The sequence below is a fragment of the Orcinus orca genome, chromosome 11 (genome assembly GCF_937001465.1).
Source record: "Orcinus orca chromosome 11, mOrcOrc1.1, whole genome shotgun sequence".
NCBI classification, from domain to species: Eukaryota; Metazoa; Chordata; class Mammalia; order Artiodactyla; family Delphinidae; genus Orcinus; species Orcinus orca.
Genome location: NC_064569.1, coordinates 41,279,263 through 41,307,015, shown reverse-complemented (window position 1 = coordinate 41,307,015; position 27,753 = coordinate 41,279,263). Strand labels below are relative to the sequence as shown.

The 27,753-nt window shown below is 45.3% G+C and overlaps 2 protein-coding genes across 6 annotated transcripts in view; both read left to right on the top strand.

Annotated features, from left to right (window-relative positions):
- Positions 1 to 428: 428 nt before the first annotated feature.
- Positions 429 to 27,009, top strand: SMAGP (small cell adhesion glycoprotein). 2 transcript variants are annotated; one of them, XM_004274463.4, is made up of 4 exons: positions 429 to 497; positions 1,400 to 1,471; positions 25,255 to 25,335; positions 26,251 to 27,009. In XM_004274463.4, the coding sequence occupies exons 2-4, from the start codon at positions 1,438 to 1,440 to the stop codon at positions 26,427 to 26,429; spliced, it is 294 nt and encodes a 97-aa protein (XP_004274511.1). In that variant the 5' UTR covers positions 429 to 497; positions 1,400 to 1,437; the 3' UTR covers positions 26,430 to 27,009. The 2 variants fall into 2 exon arrangements, with proteins under 2 accessions (XP_004274511.1, XP_012390131.1); XM_012534677.3 differs by lacking the exon at positions 429 to 497 and adding an exon at positions 640 to 708.
- Positions 1,437 to 27,753, top strand: part of POU6F1 (POU class 6 homeobox 1) — a 73,597-nt gene continuing 47,280 nt past the window's right edge. For 2 of the 4 annotated variants that reach the window (XR_007470021.1, XM_049694106.1), the window contains exon 1: positions 25,316 to 25,335. The gene's annotated coding sequence lies outside the window, so the exon portion shown is untranslated. Of the gene's footprint in view, positions 1,472 to 25,254; positions 25,336 to 27,753 lie in introns of those variants that run through there. The other 2 variants (XM_049694107.1, XM_049694108.1) reach the window with 2 other exon arrangements.

Sequence of the window (27,753 nt, the reverse complement as noted above, 5' to 3'; positions counted from 1 at the left end):
TCCAAGCTTCTGGATACAGACCTATTTACGTAAGTGATATGCAAACGCAAGTAAATGTAATTTTCCACATTTGCTGAAAATTCAAATAACGTCGATGGCGGGGAAAGCGGACAGATCCCATTAGCTCCGGGCTCACTCTGATCCCGTGCCCTCCGGTGCCTCGAGGCAGGCGGGGGAGGAAGCGGCTCCGGATGGAGAGTAAAGTGACAATCGGAGAAGGAAAAGCAGCCTTTCCTCCCGGGGGAGCTGAGGCGGCCCGGCGGGCAGAGGGAACCTGCAGAGGGCGGTTTCTCTCTTTTCCTGTCCCACCCAGTCGGCCGCCCCCCCCCCCACCCCGCCCCCGGCCGGCCTCGGCAGCTAACTCTGAGCGTCTTTGCGCTGCTTCCTCAGGTCTGGGTCCCCGGCGGGTCCTCGCGGTGTCTGCGGTTCCCGACCCCGTCGAGTTGAGCCGGACGCGCGGCGCCTGCCCTTCCCCTGAAGCCCGTCCGACTGGTAAGGTGAGCACGCGGAGGTGGGGACCCGGGCAGGGCCGAAGGGCCAGGCGAGCCCGGTCACCCACACTCACGCTGCAGCCGCCGCGGCCGCGTCAACAACTGAAACCGAGAGCGGCCGAGCTCGGGCCTCGGCTGGAGCCTCCCGTCGCGGCGCCTCGGAACCGGTGACCGGGACGGGCCGCCCTCGGAGCGCAGCTAGCCCTGCCTGGCGCGGGTAACGCAGGAGGGCTCTGGACCGGGGTCGGGGCGCGGGGGGCGGTGCCGCGGGCTCGAGCCCCGACGTCCGCGGACGCGGCGAGGGCCCCAGGGTGCCAGAGTCTCGGCCGGGCCGGTGGTGGGCGGCCGCGGGGGCCCGGCCAGCGGGGCTCGGTGGACCGCGCGGACGTTGCAGCGGACGCCCGAGGGGGCACTGCGGGCGGAGGGCTGAGCCCTGACAACCGGCCGTCTCGGACGGGCCTGAGGGCGCCTGACGACCCTCCCTCCGGTGCCCGGCGCCTAGCTCCCCGGCCCGGCCCCGCCGCTGCCCCCGCGCCGGCCCCGAGCCTGGGCCGGGGGCCTGACCTCCCTGCGCTCTCCTGACACCTAGTGGACGGCTCCCCACAGACTGCGGGCTGGGAGAGAACCGGGGACCTGTTACCGCGCCTGGGTGAAACTGGGTCCGCTGCTAATTTGCGTACATTTACCTAACTTTCTCAGGCCTTGAGAAACCTCCTAGGTAAATGTGGTGGCCCAGTGAAAGGATCCCCCGATAGACGTTCAATAGGGCGGGGGTGGGGGTGGGGGGAGAGTTGGGGAAGGGACTCAGGAAAACCTGGCACCAAAGGCTTTCCTGGGATTTCCAGTCGTCTTCTGCCCCAGGCATGGGCCCATCCACCTCATCCCGCTCTTTGTCCCTCTTCCTACAGATCTGCACCTCCCTGCAGGTGCCCGTCCACCTGCCGAGATGACTAGCCTCCCAACCACGCCTTCTCCAGGAGGTAGGTGAAGGCCTTTCCCACTTAAACTGCCCCACCCCAGCCCAGTCCTGGAATTCCCTGAGCCCTCTGCCCAGGTGGGAAGACTCCCACTACTCTCCACCTGCCTCATACCAGGAAAGGTCCTGGGAGGAAGGAGAAGGGAACCAGCATGCACACTTTCGTGCAGTTTGAATCTGAAGTTTCATGGACCTGGACCGATTCCTGGTACTACTACTTAGAGCTTTGTGACCTTGTGACCTACCCTCTAAGCTCCAGTCTCATTTGTAAAATGGGGGAAATAGTACCTTATTTGTGAGGATTAAATGAGATAATCCATGTAAAACACCTAGCACAGTATCTCATGTCTAGCAAGCACTCAGTAACATTGGTTATTATTACTGGGTGCTTGTTAGAAAAGCCCACCTATTCCTAGAAAGGAATTCTGCGGCACGTGGGATCTTAGTTCCCCCACCAGGGATCGAACCCACGGTGCCCCCTGCTTTGGAAGTGCAGAGTCTTCACCCCTGGACTGCCAGGAAAGTCCCTCTGCCTGCTTTCTAATTCCACTCCTCTGATGATTCACTCCAGCATCAAAAATCCCTTGTTCCCCGGAACTATTGTTACCCTTGTTCCCTAGTCAGGGATCCCCCTCTTTCCCCTTCACGTTAAGAATGGATTCCACCCCCCCAAAAAAAAAAGAGAATGAGTATGGATTCCTACCTTTCATTTCATAACCAAGCTGAGCTGGACAAACCATCAGATACACATTGGTTGTTTTCATTACATGTTAATTAGGGTGAGGGAGGAACAAAACCTTGGTTGGTCTGCACACCTTTGTTTCCATGTGCAGTCTCATTTGTCATTAGGACAGACATTCTCTGCTTTACTGATGTGGAAACAGGTGAGTGAGAACCCCAGGGGAAGTCAAAGGCAGTGTCCTCTGTGACTGGTGATGTAGCAATTCAGATCCTTAGTTGTCTGCTGGAGATAAGAAAAGGGAGAAATGGGCAGCCGTCTAGATTAGTTAGTACAGGCTTCATGCGTGGGGAAGGGATGGAGCCCTTACTCTTGAAGGATGGGTAAGGTTTATACAGGCAAAGAGGGGTGCAGCAGGGATTCCACATAAAGGTAGCGCCGCCACTTCTGAAACTACAGAGACTGTGCTTACCTTGGAGGGTATTCTGGGGGACAGGGCAGAGGACCTACAGAATAAACCTGCCTGTAGGGAAGAGAAGTGATGCTTGCTTGGGCAGCTGAGAAATTAGGACTTGGACAAAAGCAGAACTATATACGTTCTTTTTTAAATTTTGTGGTAAGATAAACATAATATAAATGTTACCGTTTTGATTATTTTTTGGTGTACAGTTCAGTGGTATTAAATTTTGAGTGATATTCACATTGCTGTGCAACTGTTACCATCATCCATCTCCAGAACTTTTTCGTCTTCCCAAACTGAAACTCTGTATCCATTAAATAATAACTCCTCACTCCCCGTTCCCCACAGCCCCTGGCTACCACCATTATACTTTCTGTCTAAATTTGACTAGGTACCTAGTATAAGTGTAATCATACAAAGTTTGTCCTTTTGTGTCTGGCTTATTTCACTATAGCATTTCCGAGGCTCATCCATTGTGTAGCATGTGTCAGAATTTCCTTCCTTTTTAAGGCTGAATAATATTATATATATATATAATGTGTATCATTTTGTTTATCCACTCATACATCAATAGATACTTGGGTTGCTTCCACCTTTTGGCTGTTGTGAATACTGCTGCTTGAACGTTGGTGTACAAATATCTCTTCGAGTCCCTGCTTTCAATTCTTTTGGGTATATACCCAGAAGTGTGGTAATTCTGTTTAAGTTTTTGAGGCACTGCCATACTGTTTCCCAGGGTAACTATACCATTTTACATTCTTACCAGCAATGCATAGGGTTCCAATTTCTCCACATCCTTGACAACACTTGTTATTTTCTGATTTTTTTTTTTTTTTTGCGGTACGTGGGCCTCTCACTGTTGTGGCCTCTCCCGTTGCGTAGCACAGGCTCCAGACGCGCAGGCAGAGCGGCCATGGCGCATGGGCCCAGCCGCTCCGCGGCATGTGGGATCTTCCCGGACCGGGGCACGAACCCGTGTCCCCTGCATCGGCAGGCGGACTCCCAACCACTGCGCCACCAGGGAAGCCCTATTTTCTGATTTTTAATAGTGGCCATCCTAATGGGTGTGAGTGGTGTCTCATTGTGGTTTAGATTTACATTTCCCTAATGATGAGTGACGTTGAACATCTTTTCATGTGTTTATTGGCAACTGTATATCTTTTGGAGAAATGTGTATTCAAGTCCTTGCCCATTTTTCAATTGTCTGGTTTTGTTGTTGTTGAGTCATGTATTTACATTTTCAACCCAACAAACGACATGAGTGGAGTGGTATTTTAGGACATATCGTATAGTCCCCTACCCACTGGGTCCAAGCAAATGTAAGTTCAGGGACAGAAATGGAGAAATTACAGACAGGGTGAGGACTTGTACTTTGAAGAATGGGATCATTGAAGGTCTTGCATGTCTCTTCCCCACCTCCCTCTCACATCCCTTTGCCCCAGTCTATAAAGATCTCCTAAAGGAGATATCCTTTAAGAGGGCTGAAAGTGAGGGCCACATTAGAACTTTCAGGGGCCCTTGTCACTTTTGCCTTTGTGGGCCCATTCCTCCATTTAAAAAGGTAATGTGTTAAAAATTGTATTTTACAACTATGTTGGTATAAGGAAGAATACAATATTAATATACAATAAAATCATTAATGGTTATATTTATAATTGATTGATATAACAATATTATAATTTCCTTGACATAAACATTCAATTTTTTCTTCTGATTTTAAAAGAAATTAAGATCACTAAAAAACATTTTCATGGGCTCCTGGAAGTATGGTGGACCCTAGGCGCGTTGCCTGCTGTGCCTAGTGCATAAGTTGCCCTCTTGGAAGGAGAGTGGGGTGGAATAGGCATTGTCCGCTCTGCCCACCCCACTGGGTAAAGCCCATCCCTTGCCATGTAGTCACACTAGCTACATCCTAGGTTGTCCTCACTCTAGGATAGACGCTCAGTGTTGTTCATCTCGCTTATTCCTCATCACAACCCTGTGAGCACGTTTCATTCTCATTTTACAGAAGCAAAAACTGAAGTTCAGGGAAGTTAAGAAATTTTCAGAGGTTAGGAAATTCTCCCAAGGTCACGCAGCTACTAATGGCAGAGGCAGGGTATTGTGCCAAGTCCTGTATTCTTTCCGTCATGGTATACTGCTCTCAGCCACTCTACCCCATGGCAGGGGCACATGAAAGAGAAGGAAGGAGAAAGGGAGCAGAATTCCAGGGCGGGTTCCCATGGAAAGGAGAATTGGGGGAGCCGCCCTTTTCTGGGCAGGGCTAGAGCAAATAAATAGGTTGTCAGACTCAGGTGGCAAAGGATCTGATGCCTCAGTGATAAGAGATTTAGCCCAGGAACAAGGGCCACAAACAAACCAACAGGTATCTAGGTTAACAAAAAAAAAAAAGGTGAGTGAGCCAGATAGATCTTGAAGTTCATTTGCTGTAGGTTAGGGTTTGGGTGGAGCCTCAAATCTCAAATCTCAAATCTTGTGGTCCTCAGCCCCAGGCCTCCCTCCTTAAAGAAAATGCATGCTACAGTCTTTCTAAGCCTGAGAAGGGAAGGAGGAAAGTAATATTCTCTTTTTTTTTTAATATATCTTCTTTCCTTAGTATGTTGCCGTTCTTATTTATCTATTTATTTATTTAGGCTGCGCTGGGTCTTGGTTGTGGCACACGGGATCTTCATTGAGGCATGCAGGATCTTTTAGTTGCGGTGGGCAGACTTATTAGTTGCGGCATGCAGACTCATAGTTGAGGCATGCATGCGGGATCTAGTTCCCTGACCAGGGATCGAACCCAGGCCCCCTGCATTGGGAACACGGAGTCTTACTCTCTGGACTTCCAGGGAAGTCCCCAAAGTAACATTCTTACTCCTTTGTTTGGAAGAGGAGACAGGAGAGAAATGGGGTAGGAACAGGAGATAATGGGAAAGCTGTAAACCATTTCCCCTCTTGTATGCCACGTTTCCTGAACTTAGTTTACTTCGCTGTTGTTGTTCTTTCATTACAAAGCCATTACATGCCTCTCAGGGAATAACCTTCTAGACTTTTTCGATGTGTGTGTGTATATATATATATGTTTATAGTTCTATTTTATTTTACTTTTTTAAAAATTTATTTATTTATTTTTGGCTGCGTTGGGTCTTCATTGCTGCGCGTGGGCTTTCTCTAGGCATGCAGGCTTCAGTAGTTGTGGTTCACGGGCTCTAGAGCGGAGGCTCAATAGTTGTGACACACGGGCTTAGTTACTCCACAGCATGTGGGATCTTCCTGGACCAGGGCTCGAACCTGTGTCCCTGGCATTGGCAGGTGGATTCTTAACCACTGCGCCACCAGGGAAGCCCTACTTCACTTTTTTTTACAAACATGTAATCATATAACACATACTGCCCTAGCAATTTGCTTTTTTCGTCTAACCATATATTCTGTCCCAGTAATTGCAGATCTACCACATTCTTTTTAACAACTGTGTACTATTTCCAGAATGAATGACCTGTCATTTATTTAATCATTCCTCTGCTGATAGACATTCAGATATGTGTCACTCTTGCAAACAGTGCTTTAGTGAACACCCATCCTGCAATAAAACTCTGAGAACCAAACCCAGTGGACACATCAACAAAATGTTTAGCTGGAGGCAGAGCAGGGATGGTTCCAGAAGTTGCAAAGAACCTTGAAGTGAGGAGATAGATTTAAAGCCTGGCTGGGCCAACCACTGAGTGACGGTGGGCTGGTTGACGAAGCTTGCTGAGCTACCTCAATTTTCTGGCTTGTACATAATGATAATACCAACCCTACTTACATCACATTCTTGGGGTAGAGAGAAAATAATGTATGTTTTGCAAACTGTAAGTCACAAATATAGATTATCGTTCTGATACTTAAAGCCCGAAGGCTCCAGCTCATTAGCTCGGACACCTGTGACTTTTAGTCTGAGAAAAGCTCTTCTGGGTGGAGTAGAATTCAAATTCTTGATTTTTTTTTTTTTTTTTTTGGCCTTGCTGCGTGGCATGCAGGATCTTAGTTCCCCGACCAGGGATCGAACCCATGCCCCCTGCAATGGAAGCACGGAGTCTTACACACTGGACCACCAGGGAAGTCCCTGATTTTTTTTTTTTTTTTTTTGGCGGTATGAGGGCCTCTCGCTGTTGTGGCCTCTCCCGTTGTGGAGCACAGGCTCCGGACGTGCCGGCTCAGCGGCCATGGCTCACAGGCCTAGCCGCTCCGCAGCATGTGGGATCTTCCCGAACCGGGGCACGAACCCATGTCCCCTGCATTGGCAGGCAGACTCTCAACCACTGTGCCACCAGGGAAGCCCCCCTGATTTATTAAAAGTTTTTATTGGACTATAGTTGATTTACAATGTTGTATTAGTTTATGCTGTACAGTAAAGCGAATCAGTTATACATATACACATATCCACTCTTTTTTAGATTCTTTTAAATTTTTGATTTTTTAATAGACATTTTATTTTGGAATAATTTTAGATTTATAGAAAAGTTGCAAAAATAGTACAGAGAGTTTGTATACCCTTCATCCATGTTTCCTCAAATGTCATTTGGTACATTTGACGTCGATAGAGATGGCCACAATACATCTGTGAAGACCAGGAAATTAACATTGGTATGATACTGGTTTTTTTTTAATGCATTATTCTTTTTATTTTTATTTATTTATTTTTAAAATATTTATTTATTTATTTTGGCTGCACTGGGTCTTAGTTGCGGCATGCGAGATCTTCATTGTGGCATGTTTAGTTTCAGCATGAGGACTCTTAGTTGCGGCATGCATGTGGGATCTAGTTCCCCGACCAGGGATCAAACCCGGGACCTCTGCCTTGGGAGTGCAGAGTCTTCTTACCCACTGGACCACCAGGGAAGTCCCAACATTGGTACGATACTGTTAACTAAACTACAGACTTCATTGAGAGTTCACCAGTTTGAAAATTTGATTTTGTAGTGAATTCTGATAGAACATTTTCAATTTATAAAAATTCTAACATTAAGGCTGAGAAAGGTCCTGAGGGTCAGATAGTTCAACTACCCGTTCTGTGCTGGAACTCTCTCTCCAGTTCCCCATGAAGCATCTGCCCAGTTTTGCTCTCCATTCTCTGGGGAAGACATCCATCTCCCATTAGTTTCTGCCATTAGTCCTCTTGTACGGGTCATCGTCGGTATATTCAAAGACAGCATTCAAGTCCTAACCCTCCATCCCCAACTAAGTTTTCACTCAGCTTTCTCTTACAGGCTTTCCTGATCTGATATGGTTTCCAAGCCATTCACTGTGTTGGCTGCTCAGCTCAAAACTGGCACCCAGATGCAACTCAGCGGTCTAGGAATAGTGCAGAGTAGGGCTGCACTGTTGATGCCATTGTAGAGACCACATTTATGTTCATGGTGCCTAAAATAGCAAGTTATAAATATTTTATGATTATAAAAGTCATTATCATCATAAGAACTTTGGAAGGTAAAGGAAAAGAAAGAAAATAAAAAGCATCCAAAATTCTATGACCTTCCTCTCACTCTTGCTGCTCTTTTGGATTCTATCCTTCCAGTGTCGGTGAATTTCTAGTGATCCCACTGTAAGTCTTTTATAGGTGCTGCTAAGCTGTGGCTTCCCCATTATTTGTGAGTAGTTGATTTCCCGGACCTAAGAGCAAGGTGTATGTTGAATTCTCATCTTGTTCAGTTTGGCCAATTTCTCCAGTCATTTTAAATCTCTTTATCAGCTTACTAGTTGCCCCTCTAACTTTGAGTCCTTCACAGATTGGTTGAAGCTTCCCTGGGTCTACCCAAAGGTCACTAAACCCTTCCACACTAAGCCTGTGTGGAAGGCACCAATAACGCAGAACACCAAACAAAAGCTCTCACAAAGGATTTAATATTCACTTTTTTTTTTTTTTTTTTTTGGCTGTGCTGCCTGGCTTGTGGTATCTTGATTCCCCGGCCAGGGATTGAACCCAGGCCCTCGGCAGTGAGAGCGCAGAGTCCTAACGACTGGACAGCCAGGGAATTCCATCACTATATTTTAAAAACAAGCAAAAAAGCCGAGTTGTTACCATAAAGTGAAAATGTATTATTGGACTTTCTTATATCTGTCTTGTGATTTAGTATTTTTATTTATCTATTTTATTTTATTTATTTATTTTTATTTATTTATTTTTTTTTTTTGCGGTACGCGGGCCTCTCACTGTTGTGGCCTCTCCCGTTGCGGAGCACAGGCTCCGGACGCACAGGCCCAGTGGCCATGGCTCAGGGGCCCAGCCGCTCTGCGGCATGTGGGATCTTCCCGGACCGGGGCACGAACCCGTGTCCCCTGCATCGGCAGGCGGACTCTCAACCACTGCGCCACCAGGGAAGCCCTATTTATTTATTTAAAAAAAAAAATTTATTTATTTTTATTATTTATTTATGGCTGTGTTGGGTTTTCGTTGCTGCGCGCGGGCTTTCTCTAGTTGAGACGGGCGGGGGCTACTCTTCATTGCGGTGCGCAGGCTTCTCATTGCGGTGGCTTCTCCCGCTGCGGAGCATGGGCTCTAGGTGCACAAGCTTCAGTAGTTGTGGCACGTGGGCCCAGTAGTTGTGGCTCACGGGCTCCAGAGCACAGGCTCAGTAGTTGTGGCCCACGGGCTTAGTTGCTCTGCGGCATGTGGGAATCTTCCCAGACCAGGGCTCGAACCCATGTCCCCTGCATTGGCAGACGGAGTCTTAACCACTATGCCACCAGGGAAGTCCGTATTTTTATTTTGAATTACACAAAGGCCTTAATTTGGCCCTGGCATGGTCTGACATCATAATATCAATTCAATAAGAATTAAAGTCAGGGGCTTCCCTGGTGGCGCAGTGGTTGGGATTCCGCCTGCCAATGCAGGGGACGCGGGTTCATGCCCCGGTCCGGGAAGATCCCACATGCCGCGGAGCGGCTGGACCCGTGAGCCATGGCTGCTGAGCCTGCGCGTCCGGAGCCTGTGCTCCGCAACGGGAGGGGCCACAGCAGTGAGAGGCCCGGGTAACACACACACACAAAAAAAAAGAAGGTCAAATCCCAGTGGAAGAAGAAGCTCTGTTTAGACTGGCATCACTCCATTCCCTGATGGCCAGTTACTCCCCACCACTTAGTCCTTTTTTTTTTTTTTTTTAATTTTTGGCTGCGTTGCACAGTATGCAGGATCTTAGTTCCCCGACCAGGGATAGAACCCGCACCCCCTGTATTGGAAGGTGGAATCTTAACCACTGGACCACTGGGGAAATCCCTACCCAACTTAGTCCTTAATAAAGCCAGGCTGTGTCACTCCACAGGGATATTGGAAACACTCTATCACGGTTCTTGGATGAGACGTTGGCTATTCAGGCAGCACCTTCAACTCATCTAACCCCCTCCCCATGCTTACTCTCAGTTGATGACACGGCCTTCTATTTTCTGGAGCAAGTTAAAGTTCTCAGAAGAGAACTGCCAAAGGCTCCCACTGCCCCCATGTACCTACTGCCCATGTGCACATTAGTCATGAAGGATCTCTGCTGTCTGCAGCCAATACCTTCATCCGTGCACTGGGTCCCATCCCTTCAACGACATGGCTCCAGCTGTCAATTGTTCCCTCTCATATGAGTCATTCCTGTCCGTACATAAACAGGCTGTCATTTCTCCCATCTAAAAAAAGCAAAAATAAACAAAAAGCTTGAACTCTCTTCCACCTCCAGCTATAGCCCTATTTCCCTGTTCAACTTTAAAGAAAAAAAAAAAGTTTATATTCTGCCTTCAGTGCCTCTCCTTCCCTTTTTTCTTTCTTTCTTTTTTTTATTGAAGTCTAATTGATTTACATGTTGTGTTAGTTTCAGGTGTACAGCAAAATGATTCAGTTATACATATATATCTATTCTTTTTCAGGTTCTTTTCCCTTATAGGTTATTACAAAATACTGAGTTTAGTGTCCTGTGCTATATGGTAGGTCCTTGTTGGTTATCTGTTTTATAGATAGTAGTGTGTATTTGTTAATCCCAAGCTCCTAATTTACCCCTCCCCCCCTTTCCCCTTTGGTAACCATAAATTTGTTTTCTATGTCTGTCTGTCTATTTCTGTTTTATAAATAAGTTCATTTGTTTTTTTAGATTCCACATATAAGCGATATCATATTTGTCTTTGTCTGGCTTACTTCACTTAGTATGATAATCTCTAGATCCATCTATGTTGCTGCAAGTGGCATTATTTCATTCTTTTTTATGGCTGAGTAATATTCCATTGTGTGTGTTTGTGTGTGTGTGTGCTTGCGTGTGTGTGTGTGTGTGTGTATGTGTATGTATATATACCACATCTTCTTTATACATTCATCTGTCAATTGACACTTAGGTTGCTTTCTTTTTTTCTTGAACCCACTCTAAACCAGGGGTTTATACTTAGCACTTCGCCAAGCTTTTCTTGTCAAGGTCACTCATGACCTCTGTGGGAAAACCTGGTGGTCCTTGTACTTGGTCTCTTTGGCTGCTACTCCTCAGCTTCCTTTGCTGTTTCCTCCCTGGGCTCAGTCCTTGGTCCTCTTTATCTGTACTTACTCCCTTGGTGATCTCATTCAGTCTCATGGTTGTAAAGATGCTGACTTTTAAAATCTCCAATCCAGACCTCTTCCCCAAATTCCAGTCTTTTTTTTTTTTCCACACCACACAGCTCATGGGATCCTAGTTCCCTGACCAGAGATTGAACCCACGCCCTCAGCAGTGAAAGCACGGTCCTAACCACTGGACCACCAGTGAATTCCCCCAAATTCCAGTCTTGATGTCTGCAATCATGTCCAAAATTGAACTCTGGATCTTCCCCTCTAAACCTGTTCCACCTGCAGGCTTTGCATCTCAGGTAACAGCAGGCCTTCTCTCCCTCCAGTTACTCAGGCCCCAAACATTGGTGTTATCCGTGACTTCACCCCACATCCTCAGCCTTAACTTCAGAATATATCCAGAATCCCACCACTTTATTCTAAAAAAAAAAAAAAAAATATTCATTTATTTGGCTGCATCGGGTCTCAGTTGCGGCACATGGGATCTTCGTCGCAGCATGTGGGATCTTCGTCAACACGTGTGGGCTCTTTTATTGCAGCATGCAGGCTCAGTAATTGCCCCGCAGCATGTGGGGTCTTAGTTCCCCGGCCAGGGATCGAACCCACATCCCCTGCATTGGAAGGTGGATTCTCAACCACTGGACCACCCGAGAAGTCTCCAGAATCCCACCGCTTTCTCACGGGACTGCTGCTAGACCCAGCCAGTGCCTTTGTGCAAACTAGAAAAAGACTCCCCCCTTTGGGTGGATTCAGCTGTGCCCACGTGCTGGGTATAATCTGCTTCTCCTGTCTCTACCTTCCCACAGCCCGTTGTCCACACGCAAAGAGATCCTTTAAAACTCTGTTTCTGTTTCAATTACCTATTGCTGTGTAACAAACCACGTCAACACTTAGTGAATTAAAACAACAGCAATTTATTATTTCTCACCATTCTGGGAGCTGGCTGGGCACTCCTCTGCTGTTTTCACCCCTGCTCACTCATGCAGCTGCAATCTGCTGGAAGGTCCACTGGGCTAGAAGGTCCAAAATGACCTCCATCACATGTCTACCAGTTGGTACTGGCTGTCGGCTGAGCTGGGGATGCCTCAGTTTTCCTCCATGTGGCCTGTTATCCTCCAGTGAGCCAGACTGGTCTTCCTTACAACATAGTGGTCTCCGTGTTTCAAAAGGACAGTCTTTGGAATTTCAGGCCCCACCCCAGACTTAATGAACCATAGTCTGTATTTTTTTTTCACTATTTTATTTTATTTTTATTTATTTATTTATTTTTGGCTGCGTTGGGTCTTTGTTGCTGCGTGCGGGCTTTCTCTAGTTGCAGTGAGTGGGGGCTACTCTTTGTTGTGGTGCGCAGGCTTCTCATTGCAGTGGCTTCCCTTGTTACAGAGCATGGGCTCTAGGCGTGCGGGCTTCAGTAGTTGTGGCACATGGGCTCAGTAGTTGTAGCTCATGGGCTCTAGAGCGCAGGCTCAGTAGTCATGGCGCACGGGCTTAGTTGCTCTGCGGCATGTGGGATCTTCCCGGGCCAGGGCTCGAACCCGTGTCCCCTTCATTGGCAGGCAGATTCTTAACCACTGCGCCACCAGGGAAGCCCCTATAGTCTGCATTTTAACAAGCTCCCTAGGAGATTCTTATGCACTGCAGAGTTTGAGAAGCACCCCTTTGAAATGTAAATCGGTCTCTGCTCAAAAACCTCTAAAATGGTTGCATCTCACTCACTGAAAAAGCCAAAGGCCTTCCGTGACCTTCAACACCCCTCTTATACAGCCCCCTCAACTTCACCTGCTCCTCCGCTCCCCCTTGCTCCTTCCAAGTGACCTCCATGATGTACCTTTAACATGCTGAGCCTGTGACGGCCCCAGGTGCTTTCCAATATTATTTGATGGCCCTACCTTGAACTTACTGTTCCCTCTGCCTGGAATGTTCCTCTCCCATGTCTCCTCATGGCTGCCTCCCTCTCCTTCTATAGGTGTTTATTTTACTCAAGTCACCTCGTCAGGGACACTCCCTGACCACCCCTATCCACATCCCAACTCCTTATCCCCCTTCCTGATTTTATTTTCTGTATGGTACTAACCAACATCTAATATAGTATATCTTTTACTTCTTTAACCTGTCCATTGTCCATCTTCCCCCCTCACGATGTAAATTGTATGACAAAATGTTTTTTCTTTAAGTTGTGGTAAAATTATACATAACATAAAATTTACCTTTTTTGGGGCTTCCCTGGTGGCTCAGTGGTTGAGAATCTGCCTGCTAATGCAGGGGATACGGGTTCAAGCCCTGGTCTGGGAGGATCCCACATGCCGCGGAGCAACTAGGCCCGTGAGCCACAACTACTGAGCCTGCGCGTCTGGAGCCTGTGCTCCGCAACAAGAGAGTATAGTGAGAGGCCCGTGCACCACGATGAAGAGTGGCCCCCGCTTGCCACAACTAGAGAAAGCCCTCGCACAGAAACGAAGACCCAACACAGTAAAAATAAATTAATTAATTAATAAACTCCTACCCCCAACACCTTAAAAAATAAAATTTTACCTTTTTTTATTGCATTTTATTTTTTTTCGAATTTTATTTTTTATTTTTTTATACAGCAGGTTCTTATTAGTTATCTATTTTATACATATCAGTGTATACATGTCAATCCCAATCTCCCAATTCATCACACCACCACATCCCCGCCCCCCTACTTTCCCACCTTGGTGTCCATATGTTTGTTCTCTACATCTGTGTCTCAATTTCTGCCCTGCAAACCTGTTCATCTGTACCATTTTTCTAGATTCCACATATATGCATTAATGTATGATATTTGATTTTCTCTTTCTGACTTACTTCACTCTGTATGACAGTCTCTAAGTCCATCCACGTCTCTACAAATGACCCAATTTCTTTCCTTTTTATGGCTAATATTCCATTGTATATATGTACCACATCTTCTTTATCCATTTGTCTGTCGATGGGCATTTAGGTTGCTTCCATGACCTGGCTATTGTAAATACCGCTGCAATGAACGTCGTGGTGCATGTGTCTTTTTTTTTTTTTTTGCGGTACATGGGTACTGTTGTGGCCTCTCCTGTTGCGGAGCACAGGCTCTGGACGCGCAGGCTTAGCGGCCATGGCTCACGGGCCTAGCCGCTCCGCGGCATGTGGGATCTTCCCAGACCAGGGCACGAACCCGTGTCCCCTGCATCGGCAGGCGGACTGTCAACCACAGCGCCACCAGGGAAGACCCCCTGCATGTTTCTTTTTGATTTACGGTTTTCTCTGGGTATATGCCCAGTAGTGGGATTGCTGGGTTATATGGTAGTTCAATTTTTAGTTTTTTAAGGAACCTCCATACTGTTCTCCATAGTGGCTGTATCAATTTACATTCCCACCAGCAGTGCAAGAGGGTTCCCTTTTCTCCACACCCTCTTCAGCATTTGTTGTTTGTAGATTTTCTGATGATGCCCATTCTAACTGGTGTGAGGTGATACCTCATTGTAGTTTTGATTTGCATTTCTCTAATGATTAGTGATGTTGAGCATCCTTTCATGTGCCTCTTGGCCATCTGTATATCTTCTTTGGAGAAATGTCTATTTAGGTCTTCTGCTCATTTTTTGATTGGGTTGTTTGTTTTTTTAATATTGAGCTGCATGAGCTTTTATATATTTTGGAGATTAATCCTTTGTCTACTGATTAGTTTGCAAATATTTTCTCCCATTCTGAGGATTGTCTTTTCGTCTTGTTTATAGTTTCCTTTGCTGTGCAAAAGCTTTTAAATTTCATCAGGTCCCATTTGTTTATTTTTGCTTTTATTTCCATTACTCCGGGAGGTGGGTCAAAAAAGATCTTGCTGTGATTTATGTCAAAGAGTGTTCTTCCTATATTTTCCCCTAAGAGTTTTATGGTGTCCAGTCTTACATTTAAGTTTTTAATCTATTTTGAGTCGATTTTTGTGTATGGTGTTAGGGAGAGTTCTAATTTCATTCTTTTACAAGTAGCTGTCCAGTTTTCCCAGTACCACTTATTGAAGAGACTCTCTTTTCTCCATTGTATATCCTTGCCTCCTTTGTCATAGATTAGTTGACCATAGGTGCATGGGTCTATCTCTGGGCTTTCTATCCTGTTCCAAACATCTATATTTCTGTTTTTGTGCCAGTGCCATATTGTCTTGATGACTGTAGCTTTGTAGTAGAGTATGAAGTCAGGGAGTCTGATTCCTCCAGCTCCATTTTTTTTCCCTCAAGATTGCTTTGGCTATTCGGGGTCTTTTGTGTCGCCACACAAATTTTAAGATTTTTTGTTCTAGTTCTGTAAAACATGCCATTGGTAATTTGATAGGGATTGCACTGAATCTGTATATTGCTTTGGGTAGTGTAGTCATTTTCACAATATTGATTCTTCCAATCCAAGAACATGGTGTCTCTCTCCATCTGTTTGTGTCATCTTTGATTTCTTTCATCAGTGTCTTATAGTTTTCTGAGTACAGGTCTTTTACCTCTTTAGGTAGGTTTATTACTAGGTATTTTATTCTTTTGGATGCAGTGGTGAATGGGATTTTTCCCTTAATTTCTCTTTCTGATCTTTCATTGTTAGTGTATAGGAATGCAAGAGATTTCTGTGCATTAATTTTGTATTCTACAACTTTACCAAATTCCTTGATTAGCTCTAGTAGTTTTCTGGTGGCATCTTTAGGATTGTCTATGTATAGTATCATGTCATCTGCAAACAGTGACAGCTTTACTTCTTTTCCAATTTGTATTCCTTTTATTTCTTTTTCTTCTCTGATTGCCGTGGCTAGAACTTCCAAACCTATGTTGAATAATAGTGGTGAGAGTGGACATCCTTGTCTTGTTCCTGAACTTAGAGGAAATGCTTTCAGCTTTTCACCATTGAGAATGATGTTTGCTGTGGGTTTGTCATATATGGCCTTTATTATGTTGAGGTAGGTTCCCTCTGTGCCCACTTTCTGGAGAGTTTTTATCATAAATGGGTGGTGAATTTTGTCAAAAGCTTTTTCTGCATCTATTGAGATGATCATATGGTTTTTATCCTTCAATTTGTTAATATGGTGTATCACATTGATTGGATTGCTTATATTGAAGAATCCTTGGATCCCTGGGATAAATCCCACTTGGTCATTTATATGATCCTTTTAATGTGTTGCTGGACTCTGTTTACTAGTATTTTGTTGAGGATTTTTGCATCTATATTCATCAGTGATATTGGTCTGTAATTTTGTTTTTTTGTAGTATCTTTGTCTGGTTTTGGTATCAGGGTGATGGTGGCCTCATAGAATGAGTTTGGGAGTGTTCCTTCCACTGCAATTTTTTGGAAGAGTTTAAGAAGGAAGGGTGTTAGCTCTTCTCTAAATGTTTGATAGAATTCACCTGTGAAGCCATCTGGTCCTGGACTTTTGTTTGTTGGAAGACTTTTAATCACAGTTTCAATTTCATTACTTGTGATTGGTCTGTTCATATTTTCTATTTCTTCCTGGTTCAGTCTTGGAAGGTTATACCTTTCTAAGGATTTGTCTGTTTCTTCCAGATTGTCCATTTTATGGGCATAGAGTTGCTTGTAGTAGTCTCTTAGGATACTTTGTATTTCTGCAGTGTCCATTGTAACTTCTCCTTTTTCATTTCTAATTTTATTGATATGAGTCTCTCCCTCTTTTTCTTGATGAGTCTTGCTAAAGGTTATCAATTTTGTTAATCTTCTCAAAGAACCACCTTTTAGTTTTATTGATCTATGCTATTGTTTTCTTTGTTTCTATTTCATTTATTTCTGCTCTGATCTTTGATTTTCCTTCTACTAACTTTGGGTTTTGTTTGTTCTTCTTTCTCCAGTTCCTTTAGGTGTAAAGTTAGACTGTTTATTTGAGTTTTTTCGTGTTTCTTTTTTTTTTTTTAGCGGTACGCAGGCCTCTCACTGTTGTGGCCTCTCCTGTTGCGGAGCACAGGCTCCGGACTCGCAGGCTCAGCGGCCATGGCTCATGGGCCCAGCCGCTCCGCGGCATGTGGAATCTTCCTGGACCGGGGCACGAACCCGTGTCCCCTGCATCAGCAGGCAGACTCTCAACCACTGCACCACCAGGGAAGCCCTTTCGTGTTTCTTGAGGTAGCATTGTATTGCTATAAACTTCCCTCTTAGAACTGCTTTTGCTGCATCCCATAGGTTTTGGATCGTCGTGTTTTCATTGTCATTTGTCTCTAGGTATTTTTTTATTTCCTCTGATTTCTTCAGTGATCTCTTGGTTATTTAGTAACATATTGTTTAGCCTCCATTTGTTTGAGTTTTTTACGTTTTTTTCCCTGTAATTTATTTCTATCTCATAGCGTTGTGGTCGGAAAAGCTGATTGATAATGATTTCAATTTTCTTAAATTTACTGAGGCTTGATTTGCAACCAAGATGTGATCTATCCTGGAGAATGTTCCATGTGCACTTGAGAAGAAAGTGTAATCTGCTGTTTTCGGATGGAATGTCCTGTAAATGTCAATTAAATCTTTCTGGTCTGTTGTGTCATTTAAAGCTTATGTTTCCTTGTTAACTTTCTGTCTGGATTATCTGTCCATTGGTGTAAGTGGGGTGTTAAAGTCCCCCACTATTATTGTGTTACTGTCGATTTCCTCTTTTATAGTTGTTAGCAGTTGCCTTATGTATTGAGGTGCTCCTATGTTGGGTGCATATATATTTATAATTGTTGTATCTTCTTCTTGGATTGATCCCTTGAACATTATGTAGTGTCCTTCCTTGTCTCTTGTAACAGTCTTTATTTTAAAGTCATTTTATCTGATATGAGTATTGCTACTCCAGCTTTCTTTTGATTTCCGTTTGCATGGAATATCTTTTTCCATCCCCTCACTTTCAGTCTGTATGTGTCCCTATGTCTGAGATGGGTCTCTTGTAGACAGCATATATATGGGTCTTGTTTTCGTATCCATTCAGCGAGCCTGTGTCTTTTGGTTGGAGCATTTAATCCATTCACGTTTAAGGTAATTATTGATATGTATGTTCCTATTACCATTTTCTTTTTTTTTTTTTTTTTTTTTTGCGGTATGCCGGCCTGTCACTGCTGTGGCCTCTCCCGCTGCGGAGCACAGGCTCCGGATGCACAGGCTCAGCAGCTCCGTGGCATGTAGGATCCTCCCGGACCGGGGCAGGAACCCATGTCCCCTGCATCGGCAGGCGGACTCTCAACCACTGCGCCACCAGGGAAGCCCCTATTACCATTTTCTTAATCGTTATGCTTTTGTTTCGGTAGGTCCTTTTCTTCTCTTGTGTTTCCCACTTAGAGAAGTTCCTTTAGCATTGTTGTAGAGCTGGTTTAGTGGTGCTGAATTCTCTTAGCTTTTGCTTGTCTGTAAAGCTTTTGATTTCTCTTTTGAATCAGAATGAGATCCTTGCCGGGTAGAATAATCTTGGTTGTAGCTTCTTCCCTTTCATCACTTTAAACATATCGTGCCACTCCCTTCTGGCTTGTAGAGTTTCTGCTGAGAAATCAGCTGTTAACCTTACGGGAGTTCCCTTGTATGTTATTTGTCGTTTTTCCCTTGTTGCTTTTAATAATTTTTCTTTGTCTTTAATTCTTGTCAATTTGATTAATATGTGTCTTGGCGGGCTTCCGTGGTGGCGCAGTGGTTGAGAGTCCGCCTGCTGATGCAGGGGACGTGGGTTCGTGCCCCGGTCCGGGAAGGTCCCACATGCCGTGGAGCAGCTGGGCCCGTGAGCCATGGCCGCTGAGCCTGCGTGTCCGGAGCCTGTGCTCCACAACGGAAGAGGCCCGCGTACCGCAAAAAAAAAAAAAAAAAAAAAAAAAAAAAAAATGTGTCTTGGCATGTTTCTCCTTGGGTTTATCCTGTCTGGGACTCTCTGTGCCTCCTGGACTTGGTGGCTATTTCCTTTCCCATGTTAGGGAAGTTTTCGACTATAATCTCTTCACATATTTTCTCGGGTCCTTTCTCTCCATCTTCTCCTTCTGGGACCCCTATAATAAGAATGTTGGTGCGTTTACTACTGTCCCAGAGGTCTCTTAGGCTGTCTTCATTTCTTTTCATTCTTTTTTCTTTAATCTGTTCCATGGCAGTGAATTCCACCACTCTGTCTTCCACATCACTTATCCGTTCTTCTCCCTCAGTTATTCTGCTATTGATTCCTCTAGTGTATTTTTCATTTCAGTTATTGTATTGTTCATCTTTGTTTGTTAGTTCTTTATTCTTCTAGGTCTGTGTTAAACATTTCTTGCATCTTCTAGATCTTTTCCTCCATTCTTCTTCCAAGGTTCTGGATCATCTTCACTATCATTATTCTGAATTCTTTATCTGGAAGGTTGCCTATCTCCACTTCATTTAGTTGTTTTTCTGGGGTTTTATCTTTTTCCTTCATCTGGTACTTAGCCCTCTGCCTTTTCATTTTGTCTTTCTTTCTGTGAATGTGGTTTTTGTTCCACAGGCTGCAGGATTGTAGTTCTTCTTGCTTCTGCTGTCTGCCCTCTGGTGGATGAGGGTATCTAAGAGGCTTGTGCAAGCTTCCTGGTGGGAGGTACTGGTGGTGGGTAGAGCTGGGTATTGCTCTGGTGGGCAGAGCTCAGTAAAACTTTAATCTGCTTGTCTGCTGATGGGTGGGGCTGCATTCCCTCCCTGTTGGTAGTTTGGCCTGAGGTGACCCACCACTGGAGGCTGCAGGCTCTTTGGTGGGGTTAATGGCAGACTCCGGGATGGCTCATGCCAAGGAGTACTTCCAGAACTTCTGCTGCCAGTGTCCTTGTCCCTGCGGTGAGCCACAGCCACCCCCCACCTCTGCAGGAGACCCTCCAACACTAGCAGGTAGGTCTGGTTCAGTCTTCTATGGGGTCACTGCTTCTTCCCCCTGGGTCCTGATGCTCACACTATTTTGTGTGTGCCCCGCAGGAATGGAGTCTCTGTTTTCCCCAGTCCTGTCAAAGTCCTGCAATCAAATCCTGCTGGCCTTCAAAGTCTTATTCTCTGGGAATTCCTCCTCCCGTTGCCGGACCCCCAGGTTAGGAAGCCTGACGTGGGGCTCAGAACCTTCACTCCAGTGGGTGGACTTCTGCAGTAGAAGTGTTCTCCAGTTTGTGAGTCACCCACCCAGCGGTTATGGGATTTGATTTCATTGTGATTGAGCCCCTCCTACCATCTCACTGCGACTTCTCCTTTGTCTTTGGATGTGGGGTATCTTTTTTGGTGTGTTCCAGTGTCTTCCTGTCGATGATTGTTCAGCAGTTAATTGTGATTCCGGTGCTCTCACAAGAGGGAGTGAGCACACATCCTTCTATTCCACCATCTTGAACCAATCCTAAAATTTACCATTTTAAAGGATACAGTTCAGTGGCATTGTGTACATTCACATTGTTGTGCAACCATCACCATCATCCCTCTCTAGAACTTTCTCATCATCCCAAACTGAAACTTGGTAGCCATTAAACAATAACTCCTCATTCTCCCCTCTTCCCAGCTCTTGATAACCACTGTCTGTCTCTATGAATTTGACTATTCTAGGTACCTCAGACAAGTGGAATCCTACGATATTTGTCCTTTTGTGACTGACTTATTTCAGTTAGCATGATGTCTTCAAAGTTCATCCACATAGTAGCACGTGTCAGAACGTCCTTCCTTTTTAAGGCTGAATAATATTCCATTGTGTGTGTATATATGTACCATATTTTGTCTATCTGTTCATCTGTTGATGGACATTTGAGTTGTTTCACTTTTTAGTTATTGTGAATAATGCTGCTGTGAATATTGGTGTACAAACATCTGTTTTGAGTTCCTGCTTTCATTTCTTTTGGATAGATACTCTGAAGTAAAATTCCTGGATCGTATGATAATTCTGTGTAGTTTTTTAAGGAACTGTGAAGGCATGAGTTTTTGCTTGTTGTGTTCACTAATCTATGCCCAGGACCTTGAACGGACCCTGGCACAAAGTACGCACTCTGTAAATACTTGTTGAATTAGCCTTTTAATTTCTCTGTCTATGAAACTGGAACCTCAGTCTAAAAAGGCTGTGTGGGAAAAAAAAAAAAAAAAAAAAAGGCCGTGTGACTTGTCTGACCCAGCTCGCTCCTAGCGGTCTCACATTAACTCTTAATGCTTGTGGTTTCAAGTTCAGGACCCCCAAAGCAGTTCCTTATAACTCGTTCTAGAATTTTGCTGAGGCACCGTATCAATTTCACCAGTTGTTTACAGAATCCACCTCTTTCTGTGGCCCTTCAGGCTCCTGACCCCTCTGTCTTTCTCAGAAGCTCCTGTATCCCCAATAGCGATCCCATTGACATGTTCTTTCGGTGCCCTTGGCTGTCACTTACCTGGATCCCTTTTAGATTAGCTTGGTGCTTTCTGGGTTGTGTCCCTTCTCTTGAGCTCACTTCCCCACATCACCAAGGCTCCTGCTCTCCTTCAGTGCAGAAATCATTCTCTTTGATAGGAGACAGAGGCAAAACGGGCTGGGAGAGTTCTAGTTTCTCTGTTACCTCCTACCTCTTAGCTTCGGGCCCAGGCAGCAAGCCTGGCCCATTTCCTTGTTTTTGCTCCAAATATAACACTTTTTAAACTGTCCTTCCAATGTGTTTGCCACCTTGAGCTGTACGGAGCTTCCTGACACTATTCTTCTGAGTTTCTGCCTTTAACCTTTATGTGCATTTTCGAAAAGATTCACATTCTGAAATCACATTACTGGAAATGGTCTTACAGGAAAGACAGAATTGGGACAGAACACTCAAAACTTATGAAACTTTGTAATGAGAACCCTAAAAATACAACAGTCTGAATTAAAATACTGGCAGTTAAATCTCCACCAACATTGAACCTTGAATCCCTGTCTGTCCTAGACCCCCTGTGCCCTGGGGAGTGTGCTTCCTCCTTTTAGAAGTTGGTTCCAGAGAGACTTAACTTTCAACAGAGATTATTTTCATCAAAAATAAAAATCTGATGTAGGATCTGCCTTCTTCTAGTGTTTTCTCATAGAGGTAGATTTCATATAGAGGTAAATTTCTTCCATGGCTCTGCCTTCTTCTAATGTTTTTGTATAGAAGTAATTTTTTTTGGTACCTCCTTCATTTGTACTTACTGCATCACCAGATGGCTTAGTATAAGTGGAAACCAACTGATAACTGCGTCCAAGGAAGGTACTTCTAGTGCATTTTATGTTTCTTAAGGTCCTTATTGATGAAATGTGCTCTTGAGTTGTAGAAAGCTTGAGGTTGCATGTGAACCAACGTGACTGATATCATTCCCTGCTGCCCAGTCGCCTGTGAGCAAGTTCACATTAAAGGAGAGCTCTTTGTAATGCGACGGTCTGTATTTGATTGTGCTCCTATGGTGTTTCTTCCGCAACTGTCCGTATCTTTTAAAACCTCACACTTTTGGAAAGCTCGTTGTGCTGCCTCCTAGTTATCTTTTGTTACCTTTTCCTCGTTTTCCCTATTGGAAAAAAAAGACAGTGGTAGGAAGGCTTAGTATAAATACCTTGGACTTTGGAGGGGCTAGTCCTGGATTCAGATCTTGGCTGCATCCACTGTTCCTTCATGTGTAATACGAGGGATGTCACTTAACTCTTCCCGGGCCTCAGGGTCCACATGGGCAAATAAAAACACCTGCTGTGAAGTGGTTGGTATTCTAAGGATTAATAATTATGTATACGAAATGCCCAGCACAAAGCAGGGACTTAGCAAATGGCAGCTGTTATAATTGGGATTATTTGCAGAATTTCCCAACTAGGAATCATCTACCCTCCTGGATTCCCTTTCCGAGGACTCATACATATCTGTTCTCTGAAGCCTCACTAAAATTCAGCTCCATGGTTGGGTCCTTGGTGAGCCTCATCACTGCTGCTTGCCCAGCATCTATGACAGTGCCCCTGGCACGTGGTAGGTGCAAACTAAATTCTTGTTGATCGATTGAACCGAATCTTACTCATCTTTCTATTGAAGCTTCTGTACATACATTATTCTTCTCGGTGCTTTGTGTATCTTAAGTTCTCAAATGTTTAAGAAAGACAAAACTGAGAGCAGCTGTGTAGAACTCTAGATCAATGGTGGGAAGATGGTGTGCAGCCCCAGGACATTGGGGGGAGGAAAGCCTGCATGGTGAGGGGCAGCAGTCTGAAGCAGTGAGCAGGTGGATAAACTTCAGGCCTTGTCTTTGATGGAAGTCACAGTATAATCTCAGAAGTGACAGCCCATCCCTTTGGCTGTATTCTGTTTGTTAGAACCTAGTCACTGGGTCCAGCCGACACACGGGGAGAGGGGCTTACGCAAGGATGTAAACACCAGGGGGTGGGAATCATTGGGATTCATCTTAGAAGCTGCCTACCACGCTCCTGTTTTACGCATGGGAGAGAAACTGAGGCTCGGAGAGGTTTGGTAACTTCCTCAAAGTTACCTAGGACTATGCTGGGGCAGGATTCAAACCTAGAGCGGCTTTCCCTTTTAATGATGCTTGCCTGCACGTTTTCTCATTTAGCCTTTGCAATAGCCCTGCAGAGTTGGTTAATATAGTTCCTACTGGTTACAGATGAGAATGGATGGATGAATCGGGAGATGTAACCATTTGCCCGAAGCCACAAAGTAGCTGACTGTATCACTGCTCCTAAAGAAAGAGTGGAGAACGGTTTGGCCTGGCCCTGGGAGCGGGGTGGTGATCCAGGCAGCCCACATCTGCTTTTCCTGTGGCAAGACCAGGACGGTTCAACAGGCCTCCCCTGGCCTGTGTGAGAAGGTCTTTCAACACCACTGACCCCTCTTGGCACTGCTCCCAGGCTCACCAGACCACCGCTAGTGACTGAATTTCCCTTGTCCTGGATGGCATCCTGAAGGTGTCAGGCGAGAGACAGGAGTCAGGCGCACGCCCTGTGCTCCAGCCACACTGGCCTTTGGGTCCTCTCATCTCGGAGCTTTGATCCAGGCTCTTCCCTCTGCCTAGAATGTGCCCCACCTCCTGCCCCTTTCACTCTGTAAACTCCTACCCCTGCTTCGGCCCCCAGCTCAAATCCTGCTTCCTGGGGAGGCTGTTCGTGCCAGAAGACTAGCTCAGGCCCCTCTGCCACATGCCCTCCTAAGCTCCCAGATGTTGCCTTTGCCATACGTATCACAGTTCTTAACTGTGAACTTGCTGTGGTGGAGGCTGAGCTCGGGGAAGGTAGACCATGTCTGTTCCGCTTGCCCCCACTGTGCCTGGAACACACCTGGCAGAGAGTAGAGAGTTAATGAGTGCTGCTATTATTATTTATTGAATGAATACTGAGATGCCTCCTGTGGGTGATTTTAGGGTCAGTCAGACTGCTTTCCCCAGGATACCTCTGTCCTGCAGTAACTAACGTTTTCAAACCCCTACACTAAAATGCTAACTAGGAGAGAACGGAAGGCTTCCTGACTTCTTTTGGAAACACTTAGGAGTCTGGGTAGTGACTTTAGGAGTGGGACTTTCAGGCTGTGAAGGACAGATAGACCGATAGCAGAACGAGATATGGGATATATTTTAGGGTAGGAGAGGCCTTATTTCAGAACCTTTCAAATTGCAGGGCTTACTCTGGAAGCGTAGAAAAGGGTTTCAATAAGGGAAGGAGCATTATTTCATTATTAAAAAATAATGTTTACAAAGAGTTTGTAAAAACAGTGAAGAAATGCATGTGGCATATAATATAAATATATTGATATATACATGTATATACATTTATCATTTGATCTCATTTATGCAAAAATGTATTCCTAATAATAGCTTACCCTTATTGAATTACTTAATACATGTCGCAACAACCCTATAAAGTAGGTACTATTATCTCTATTTTCCAAATGAGGATGCTGATGCACAGAGGGGTTAGGTAATTTTCTGAAGATCACACAGCTAGTAAAAGAGCTCAGATTGGAACCTCGTCAGTCAGCTCTAGAGCCCATACTTTAACCACTATGTTAGAGAGAAATCCATCAAAATGTTTATCGTCTTTGCTGGTGGTTTGTTTTCTCCTCTATTCTCCCGGTTTTTCTATACAGATGTCCTATAGGAGTTAAATGATAAAAGTCTGAATAGGGAAGAAGGTGGGGTATGGGGTAGTGAAATTGAAGGACAAACATGTGTTTTAGAACAAAAGAATTCACCCCATTTCCTTTTCCACTTTGCTAAATTTTCCAGAAGAACTGATGGCCACCCCAATCCTACAGGCCACTGAGGCCCTGTCCCCAGAAGCTGAAGCCAGCACAGCACTCATTGCAGGTAACAGGCTCTGAGCCAAATCAAGGGACCTTCTGAGCTCAGGGGCTCTGTTGCTCCAGAGACAATGTGATAGACCAGGATTTTCCCTACATGGGAAAGCACCACAGATTAGAGACCAAATCCATTAATGGGCTCGTTTTGGCATGCAAGTTATATTACACAAACACACACACAAGATTATAAAAGACTCTTAGAGGCTTCGTGTAGAGGTACTGCCAGTAAATGACAGGTTGGGAGGTGGCCACAAACAGCTGCAGTGCATATGGGCACTACAGTTGAGTATGGGGGTAGGGATAAGGATGTGTGCAGCTTGTTGAGTGGGTGAGAAAGAGGATGGGAGGGATCAGAAACCCCTACATGATGCTATGAATTTTTTTTTTTTTTTTGCGGTACACGGGCCGCTCACTGTTGTGGCCTCTCCCGTTGCGGAGCACAGGCTCCCGACGTGCAGGCTCAGCGGCCATGGCTCACGGGCCCAGCTGCTCTGCGGCATGTGGGATCCTCCCGAACCGGGGCACGAACCCGTGTCCCCTGCATCGGCAGGTGGACTCTCAACCACTGCACCACCAGGGAAGCCCGAGGCTATGAATTTTAAAACCCTTCCTGTTGGGATAAGCGATTTCCTGTTTCCCTCCTTCCTGTTTCTATCATAATCATCAGGAACTAGTTGAGAGGGAATTCAGTTTTGTCAGAAACCAAAAGCCTTGTGTCCCTAAGCACAAAGAGACTCCAGATATCATGTACCGAGGAAGTCAGGCTTGGTGGGAGAATATGGATTTGGAAGTGGACGCTAGTTAACTTCAGCAGGAGGACCCTCACCAGGAGTGAGGGAATCGTCTAATGCAGGGGACCTTGTGAGTTACTGAGACGTCCTCAATCCTGAAACATCTCTGCATTTTCCCTCTCCTTTCCAAGTTGTTATCACAGTGGTCTTCCTCACCCTGCTCTCAGTCGTGATCTTGATCTTCTTTTACCTGTACAAGAACAAAGGCAGCTACGTCACCTATGAACCTGCAGAAGGCGAGCCCGGCGCCGTCCTCCAGATGGAGAGCAACTCAGCCAAGGGCAGGGAGAAGGAGGAATATTTCATCTAATGGTTCCCAGACCACAAGGAGCTTATCCAGGCTTCAGTGCTAACATACAATTTATTAGGTGGAAGTTTTATCTGAAACCGGTGAGAAGCATCGATTGATATGGGCAGAACTGAGCTCCTTCTGGGACACAGGCACAAGTGCTAACATCACCGACGCCAGGGACCAGGGACACGAAGAAAGCTGATCGTGACGTCTCTAGCCAGGCCTCTGTCATACAGCCGGTGCTTCTGGCTGACCACCGAGGTTGAGCTGTACCAGGCAACACTGGAGTGTGTGCCCAGTCATCTTCACTTTTTTCACAGGTCGAAGGGAAGGAGGAGAGTTGGGGGTCACTGGATGCTCCTCTGTCCCATACCTGGTCACCTAGTGACAGCCCAAGTGGAACTAGTGTCCCATAGAAGTTCTTCCCAGAGGCCGGACACCACAGTGAAAGGCCAGGCCAGGAGGGCAGGAGACTGTGGAGACCTCTTTCCTGATGAACGTGCCACATCCCTTAATCTGAGCCCTTCCTTTCTATATTCCCAGCAAGCCAGACTTATGCTATTTTTCTCGGAATTAAAATCTTTCATTGATACAGAAATCAGATTCTCATGTGCAAGAAATAACTACCTTTACACTTTACCTTTGCTTAAACTTTGACAGTTTCTTTTGCTCACTTAACTCATTTGCCTGTGTTCTCTCCCAAGCAAAGGGGGCCCCAGGGAAGTTTCAGAAGTTCCCAGAACAATCTCAGGGTCTTGAAACAAAGATGGTCCTGGGAAGTTTGTCCTAGAAGTGTCATTAGAAACATACCCTGGGGGATTAGTTGTTTAGCCTCCATCCTGGCAAGGGCCAGAATTTCCCAGACCCATTCTGCGTACACACAGAGGGAACCAGGAACAACCTACCTACCACTTTTCCCACCAGTGCCCTTTATATCAAGCCCAGAGAGGCTTCTTGGAGCTAACTTCGTCTCAAAATGAGGTATGTTTAAAAGGTACAATGTTTTGGTAGAAATCACTAGCTCTTCAGGTATTGTTTACTTTGGAATTAAGCTGTATCTCTTTCGAGGTCTTAAATATATTGCCTCCATTGTTCAAGCTCAAGTCCACCCAAGGTGAGACCCAAGAGTTGAGGGATCAATCTTGGCAACCTAGGTTCCAGGAGTTTTCAGTATTTCTCCAACAGGATTTTGGAAAAACTGAAGGTCATCCTGAACTTACACAAACTGTTAAATACTAAAAAACATCTTCCTCAAGTCAAACTTAAGGGCAAGTTAGAATCAACTGTTCCCTTATTTTTAAGTTTATGTTCGGAATTCCTCTGGCATAACAGGCTCATAAGA

Excerpts from the sequence above, each read along its gene's own strand:
- SMAGP (XM_004274463.4), top strand. The coding sequence starts at position 1,438 with ATGACTAGCCTCCCAACCACGCCTTCTCCAGGAG. Across the intron at positions 1,472-25,254 it reads AACCACGCCTTCTCCAGGAG|AAGAACTGATGGCCACCCCA; the intron begins GTAGGTGAAGGC and ends TAAATTTTCCAG. Across the intron at positions 25,336-26,250 it reads CAGCACAGCACTCATTGCAG|TTGTTATCACAGTGGTCTTC; the intron begins GTAACAGGCTCT and ends CTCCTTTCCAAG.